This window comes from Tasmannia lanceolata, unplaced genomic scaffold (assembly GCF_043159265.1).
Source record: "Tasmannia lanceolata isolate RefF3 unplaced genomic scaffold, GAP_Taslan_0.1 ptg000015l, whole genome shotgun sequence".
NCBI lineage: Eukaryota > Viridiplantae > Streptophyta > Magnoliopsida > Canellales > Winteraceae > Tasmannia > Tasmannia lanceolata.
Genome location: NW_027518692.1, coordinates 57,562,319 through 57,570,055, shown reverse-complemented (window position 1 = coordinate 57,570,055; position 7,737 = coordinate 57,562,319). Strand labels below are relative to the sequence as shown.

Below are 7,737 nucleotides of genomic sequence, written 5' to 3'. Positions count from 1 at the left end.
TCAGTTGATTGAAGACCCGCAAATTTCACAGACCAGGGATTAAGATCCAAGAATGGGGAATTGTTTTGCAAATTTCCACCTTGATTTTGCTCTAGTTACATTTTCACTCTTATGACAGATGATGATCACCTCCAGCATGTCGATCTTGTACACCTTCAGGGGCAGACCATCTTCTTTACGAGATCTCAACCATGCTTCAAGGGCTGGAACATTTCCAGACCAGCCAGGACGTATTCTTCTCCACAGACTATCCTCCGCTCTATTAATTGAAACAAGTGGCACAGTGTCCGGGCTCTCTGGCACTCCTTCCACAACACGGAACTCAGCTTTGCTAGATACTTCACTGCTATTTCGATCACGTTCTTTAGCATCCATTTGGTTCCCGACTGTCATTCTTGGGAAGTTAAAGTCCAACGAGGACCAAAACTTACCACATTTAAGGCAATCGTTCCTCCAACGAAAGTTTCGGAAATTGCACTTGCAACATCTCCAATCTCCCAAGTCTCCATTTTTCCTTCTTTCCTGCACTCGCTCCAATCTACGAGTTTTTTTTTCTTCTGGACTTTCCACTTATCAGTTGCTTCTCTTCCTTGCTGCAATCCCTGTTCTTCTACCTGGTCCTGATTTGCGATCTCTCGTCCATGGTTTGCACGGTCTCGATCCATGTTCTTCAATGTTGAGAAGAGAGGAGCCCTCAAACCTCTTAAGCAGTAATCTCCTCCCACCTCCCCGATTTCTTGATTTCTATCTCCAACTAATCTCCTCAAACCTCATCATATCTTGCCATTATGTCTTAAGCCCCTAATATCCTCTTTCTACTCATATGGTGAGGATGATGGCTCTTCCAACCACCTAACCTCCAACACCTTAGCAGTTCTGTTGAGCTGTTGTTGATAGTTCTTGAATTGTTCATCAATCTTGGCCTGAGCACGAGTGTTGTCCGCCATGGAATTTTGGAAAAGACTCAATGAAAGCGCCAATGATAGGAACTTAGATCTGAGATCTGAGATCCCTACCAGTTGCAGAGTAAGAAAGTAAAGAGAGAAGAAGCAAGAGAGAGAGAGAGAGAGAAAATATTCCTTTTTCTGCCTTTTTCAATTGGTGGTGACTCCTTTTATAATTGAGGATGTCACTGTCATTCAGTTACAATCTTCTGACCTTGATTGATTCGATTAAAACTAGCATATTCTCTCTTTTCCCAAATGGCCCACACTACTTAAGCTCTAAACTACTACTAAAAACACTATTAGTCTAATTAGTGACATAATCCTTCATCCATGTTGGTGGGTGCTTGCCTCTGCTCTCTCTGTTCTGCCTTCTCAACTCTTCACCTCTCTGGCTTGGCCTTCGAACTGGTATTTCATTACATCACAAATAGGAAAAAAAAAGGCTATGCAATTTCTGTTGAAACTAGCATAAGTTGAAGACTGGCTTCCAGAATCTTGACAACAAGATAGAGCTTGCTAGAAAACAGGCCGGGATTGAAGTTGGAAGTGGGGATGAAATGTTTAAGGAGATAGATTCAAGAGCAGAGCACAGCCACTGAGCTTTTCAGAGGCATGGTTGTCTTTCTCTCTTTACATTTTGGCCTACTTCTAATCAGTTTTCAACAGTTGTTAAAAGTAAAGTAGTGTTGGATTGTTCGCCTTTCTTCTTTGTTTCATGCCTAGATGGATCCCGCTTGGCGTGAAATAAATTAGTTTATATATTTGTAGTTTTTAGATTTTGCTCTCCATTTGTTTGGTATAGTTAAGATGTCTCAGAGGTTAAGGAGTTTAGATTGGCTTGGGTAGGAGTTTTAGATGTAGTGGTCAAGTGGGTATTAAGTGAGGTTTCCATTTGGTATAAATAAATAACATGTAAGTAATCTTCTTTCAAATTAATGAAGAAATTTACCCTAAAAATTGTGTTTTCACACACAAAGGAGGACTGACCCTTCCCTCTATGTGAGTCAAAAGGTTGATCTTCCCTCTAAGAAGGTCAATCACATTGCAAACTGATTCGGGTTTGATATGTGCATATTATTATTATGTTTATGGGTAGTTGTAAACTTGTAATGTAGTTATGGGTATGTGTTTTAGGGTTATGGTTATGGATGTTAGTTATTGCCTATCGTTTTCTATCTTTTTTCTTTGTGTTATTTGTGTTACGATCACTTAGGCAAGTAACATGTTTATTCAGCTTCATAAACTTCTTAGAATCCATAAACTTCCTATGTGGCAAAATAACTTCTTAATAAAAGATCAAGTAAGTGGAGACATTAAATGCAAATTACAAACAAAGTAGGTTACCAAACCCTAGAATTTCTTTGACGAAAAAAAAAAAAAAAGAGAAACAGAGAATCGAAAGGAATTAGAGAAGAAGGGAAATGGGTTTCCCTCTACTTCTTGCCCTTGCCTTTGGCTCCACTGGATTTTTTCTTGGGCAAAATAATCTCGCCCTTGAGATTAGGAATCTTCATAAGACTAGACAACTCACCATACTTCTTCTTAAACTTCTCAACCTGATCTGCATCAATAAGGAGAGCCGATCGACTCCCCAAATAGAAAGGATGGTTCCCAGACCATACGTCCACCACGTATTCGGGCTGGGTCCCACCCGTGGTCATGACCTGCTCTCCGTTACAAAACACCTTTGCTTCTTCGTAGAATTGTGGGTGTATGTCCTTCTTTCGGCACGTCCATCGTCCTCCTTCTACACTTACCTGTGACGCCATATATCATCGTATTTATTCAAATCAAGTGAAATTCAGAGAGTTTAGAGATTTTATTTTTTTTCCTTGTTGTAAATTTACCTTGAAGGGAAGATTGTTGGGGGTGGAGGGTTTTCTATGCTGGAGAAGAGAGTGGAGAGGAGTGGTGATGTTCAACGCCATTTTCCTCTGTTATTTTCCTTCTTTTGAGAGATTGGGGGAATGGTAGATTTCTTTTTTCTTATCCTTTCATTCGGAGGAAGCAAATTGGCGTAGGGACTTAAAATTACTATAATACCCATAATTTGGTTGTGGCCCAGAAATCATTTACACACGACGATCCTAGCCGTCTAATCTAAATAGGTTTCTGCAGTTCCTCTATAGATCGAGGGTTGGAGTCAACCTATGGAAATGATTTTTTGGGCACAACTTATTTACTTATGGCCATCACATGGACAGTTTGGATCATCCTATGGTGTGGTCCGTACAGTACTTTTGGAAAAATACGGGACTATAAGGTCTTACACCATATAAAAACTCCCATTTTAAACCTACAGTTCCTACACAACTCATAGGGTTATGATCATACTATAGAGAAGATTTTTGGGGCGTGGCCTATATATCAGGCCCCAACAAATGAATGGGTTAGATGATCACCTAATTATGTGAGTCCCTATTGTATTTTTATTGGAATGCGAAACCGGTAAGAGAGAGAGAGAGAGAGAGTTTTAGTTTTGCTTATGTATCGTTTGGTGACTTGTAAAGAGTGGTCAAGGCTAGCCTAGCCACTACGTGAGCACTTTTAGTGGAATGCTTTAGTAGGGCACAAGCCATTGTACTAGAATGAGGTGCGCCCTCTATGGCATGGTTGGTCGGCCTCTGAGTGAATAAAACCATTATGTTTTAATATGGTGCGGTTGCAACGTGCCCTCCTTGATTGGATCAAATATCAAGGGCGGCATTTTTGTCTTGCCACGTTACGTGCCTGTAAATGTGTACACCATATAATTTCTTGAGAACCATGTACTTGCTTTAATTTTGAATCCCCTATGGCTTAGAAATATCGAATGTGTACTTTTGTAATTGAACAGATACTTGGTTGTACAAAAAATTGGGAAAATCAAAATAGAAGGACAAATTTTCCTTTTCCTATTATTGTTTGGTTGTCATTTACTCTCCTTATGAGTCTTTGCTGTCTATAAATTTTCCAAATGCAAGACTCTTTTTTTCACTGTAACATTCCTCTCAGATAGGAGGAGAGAAGGGACCTTAAGAAAATGTCCAGACTTCAAAAAGAAATTACTTTCACAAGATGACAAAAATAAAAGGGTCTTACTTGTAAGGAGAGAAGAAACTGAGATCTTATCTACAAGAACCCTATGCAGTTGGAGTCATTCCACAAAAGAAGGATTCATTAACCAACACTCCATGTGTATATTTGTCATGTAATAGAATGTTCTTTCCATAATATGCACTCTTGTTGGATGTCTCTTCTAAATCACCCTTTTCACTTTTTGTGAATGGCTGAGATTAATCTCACTAAAAAAAACATGTTTTTTAATCTCAGCCCTTCACAAAATAGCGAATGGCCGATTTCTTGGGGATACGCTTGGTTACAAATCCTACAGCCAATTAAGGTTTTCTATGATAATAACTACAATCCATGGATTTTCGCCCGATTAGCTTGGTGGGCAGCCTTTACAAAGTCCTCGCAAAGGTTCTGGCGGATCGTATCAAAGTGGTTCTTCCTTCAATTATATCGGTCTGTCAAAGTGCCTTCATAAGCAACCGGCAAATTCTTGATTGTTCTTTAACAGCCAATGAAGCCATTGACTATTATCGGAGGAAGGGGGAAGGCGGCATTCTATGCAAGCTTGACATGGAGAAGGCATATGACCGAGTGGATTGGGCAGCATTAGATTTTCTCATGGGTCGTATGGGCTTTGGGGGAAGGTGGAGAGGGTGGATCCGGAACTGCTTATCGTCCGCCTGGTTTTCTGTCCTCATCAACGGATCAGCAAAAGGATTCTTCAAATCTTCTAGAGGATTGCGGCAGGGCGATCCTCTCTCTCCTTTTCTTTTCCTGATTGTGGCCGAATCACTGTGCAGACTGCTGAAAAAAGGAAGTGAGTTGGGGCTATATCAAGGGTTCCTTATTGGCGAGAGCAAGGTGGAAGTATCGCTTCTTCAGTTTGCGGATGACACTCTTCTGTTCTGTTCTCCGGTCATATCCCAGATTCTTAACCTTAAAGCTATGCTTCGTTGTTATGAGATGGTTTCGGGTCAAAGATCTAATTTCGCAAAATCTCGGTTGTTCGCGATCAACGTTTCTGAGAACGATGCATCCTTTTTCGCCGGAATTATGGGGTGTGATTTAGATGTCTTTCCAGCAACCTATCTGGGTCTTCCTCTTGGTGTGGGTCGACCGAAACACAACCTATGGGCTCCTATTATTCAAAGGATTGAGCGACGTTTGGCCACCTGGAAGCGCCGGTTGGTTTCCAAAGGAGGTAGATTGGTGCTTATAAAGGCCGTTCTATCCAATATGCCGATATATTTTCTATCTCTTTTTCAATGTCCCGCCTCGGTTGCTAAACGCATCGAACAAATTCAGAGACGCTTCCTGTGGGGCGGATCAGGGTCTTCCAAGGGGGTCTCCCTGATTAAATGGAGTATGGTCTGCTTGCCTACTAAAAATGGAGGTTTGGGTATCAGGAGGGTTCAGAGTTTTAACCAGGCCCTTATGGGCAAGTGGCTGTGGAGATTTGGCGAAGAACAATCCTCTTTGTGGGTCCGGGTCATTGGAAGTAAGTATGGTTCAGATCATGGGCATTGGGACTCTGTTGATAATTTTAAACTCAAAGGTCTCACGGCTTGGAGGGACATCTTGAAGTTGAAGTCGTTATTTGCTCCTGGCGTCCGATTCAGAGTATATAGGGGGGATCGGATTCGGTTCTGGCAGGATCCTTGGTGTTCGGACGATCCTCTTCAAGTGATGTTTCCTGACTTATTCATCGTTTCATCTCAGAAAGAGGTCTGGGTGTCGGAATGTTTTGTAAGGGAACATGGGAAGGTGGCTTGGTCTCTTAAGTTTCGCAGAGACTTCTTTGTTAGGGAGTTAAACTCTTACAACGCCCTCCTCTCCTTATTGGATTCTTGCTTCATCAAGTCTTCGGGCGTAGATCGTCGGATTTGGATTTGGAATCCTTCGGGGATATTTTCAGTCAAATCTTTTTATAACCATCTGATCCCTTCTTCAGTGGAGCATGTGTCCTCCTCGTTTTGGAGACAATCTTGCCCTCCGAGAGTTGCTTTCTTTGGGTGGTCGGTTAGCTGGGGCCGCATTCAAACTATGGATTTTTTGAGGAAACGAGGAATGTGGTTGGTAGATCACTGTCCTCTATGTTTATCCGCTGGGGAATCCATTGACCACCTTTTCATACACTGTAAGGTTGCTCGCCATATTTGGGGTCTTATTTTTTCTCGTTTTGGAATCAGTTGGGTCCCCTCCAACTCTATGGCTGAATTCATTCAGAGTTGGGCCTGGACTCCTTGGAAAAGGAAAGGCAGAACGCTGTGGAAGATGTGTCTCCTGGCCTCATGGTGGTTCTTGTGGAAAGAGAGGAATGCTCGTATCTTTGAAGGGAAGGCTAGATCTCCCTATTGGATTTATATTCAGTTGATAGCTGCGGTCATATCCTGGGCTCGAAGCCTTCCTCTGTTTCGTTTTGTTTCAGCTTTCGACCTCTGGGAAGGATGGTCAATCATATGCTTGGAATCGGCTACCAAAGTGAAAATCCTCCCCTCCTGGATTCCTCCTCCTCCGGGATCCCTGAAACTTAACTTTGACGGATCGTCTATCGGCAATCCAGGAATGGCAGGAGTAGGGGGGTTATGTAGAAACCACAAAGGGGAAGTCCTCTGGGTCTACTCGGGACCTATCGGAGTGGCAGACTCAAACGAGGCAGAGGTACGAGCCGTTCATAGCGGGCTTCTCTCGATGCCTCGTCTAGAGTGCGACAAAATTATCGTCGAAGGGGATTCCTTAAATGTTATTCGCTGGCTTTCGGGTAACGCTTCTCCCCCTTGGCGATTTTTGCCTCTCTTAGAGGAAATAGAGGACAGGGCTAAGGGCTCCTCAATAGTTTTTCGCCATGTCAGGAGATCAGCCAATGCGGAAGCAGACTCCCTTGCCAAGAAAGGAGTCTTTCGGGCCGCGTTTGAGTGCTTTGACTATCTACCTCCTTGAATTATTGTACTGCTATCTTTGTATTATCTTTGTTCCTTCAGGACCACCTCGGTTCTGTTTTTACATATATATATATATATATATAATCTGTTGCCCTTTTCAAAAAAAAATTTTTAAGTCGGAAATCCTCATCAAAGCAGTAAAAATTAAGCCTCGATAAAAGCTTTTCAAATGAAAAACTCAACTAGGAGCTCACCAATTTTCGAGGGTACACAAATAGAGGATTGTGAAAAAGCTGTCAGAGTTTGCATTGTTTAATCATTTATACTTCAACCCCTCACGTGTGGACCCCCTTTTTGTGTTGTCCATACAAGTGGCACATGTGGCCCCTCTTGTGAGTTAGTTGTACACAACTTGATGTTTTTTAATATCAAGGAGTTGTTGGGTTTTGAACCCATGACCTGCCGTGAGGCAATATGTGAAGCAACCAATGACTGCAAAAGCTTAGCTGTTATAGTTGGTTTTATTTAATCATTTATACTTCAAAAATCCTGTTCAGTTGGGTGTCTTGAATTCAACCTATTGGGGTCTGAAATATTTTGTGCCACTCGGATGCGGCCTGTTTATTCGGCAATGTGTGGCCCATTTTAAGTGATTCCGCCCCAATAAGAGTAACTTTGGGCCCGCCATATATAAAAGGATTTTTAGGGCTATTTTAGTATGCTGTTTTCCACATAAAGGCAGTATGGGGAATGCTTTATCTCATCACTGCATAGCTTGAATTCACCAGCTATCAATCTTATGTGACTAACCGTCGCTACGCTCAATCAAGTAACGAGGGAAAGCAAAATGGAAT

The 7,737-nt window shown here is 42.0% G+C and overlaps 1 protein-coding gene across 1 annotated transcript; it reads right to left on the bottom strand.

Annotated features, from left to right (window-relative positions):
- Positions 1 to 2,215: 2,215 nt before the first annotated feature.
- Positions 2,216 to 2,951, bottom strand: EMB2184 (Ribosomal protein L31). Its single transcript, XM_077397391.1, has 2 exons — positions 2,795 to 2,951; positions 2,216 to 2,704 (listed from the first exon to the last, which is right to left on the bottom strand). Exons 1-2 carry the CDS (start codon positions 2,873 to 2,875, stop codon positions 2,381 to 2,383), a joined length of 405 nt encoding a protein of 134 aa, XP_077253506.1. The 5' UTR covers positions 2,876 to 2,951; the 3' UTR covers positions 2,216 to 2,380.
- Between the last annotated feature and the right edge of the window lie 4,786 nt (positions 2,952 to 7,737).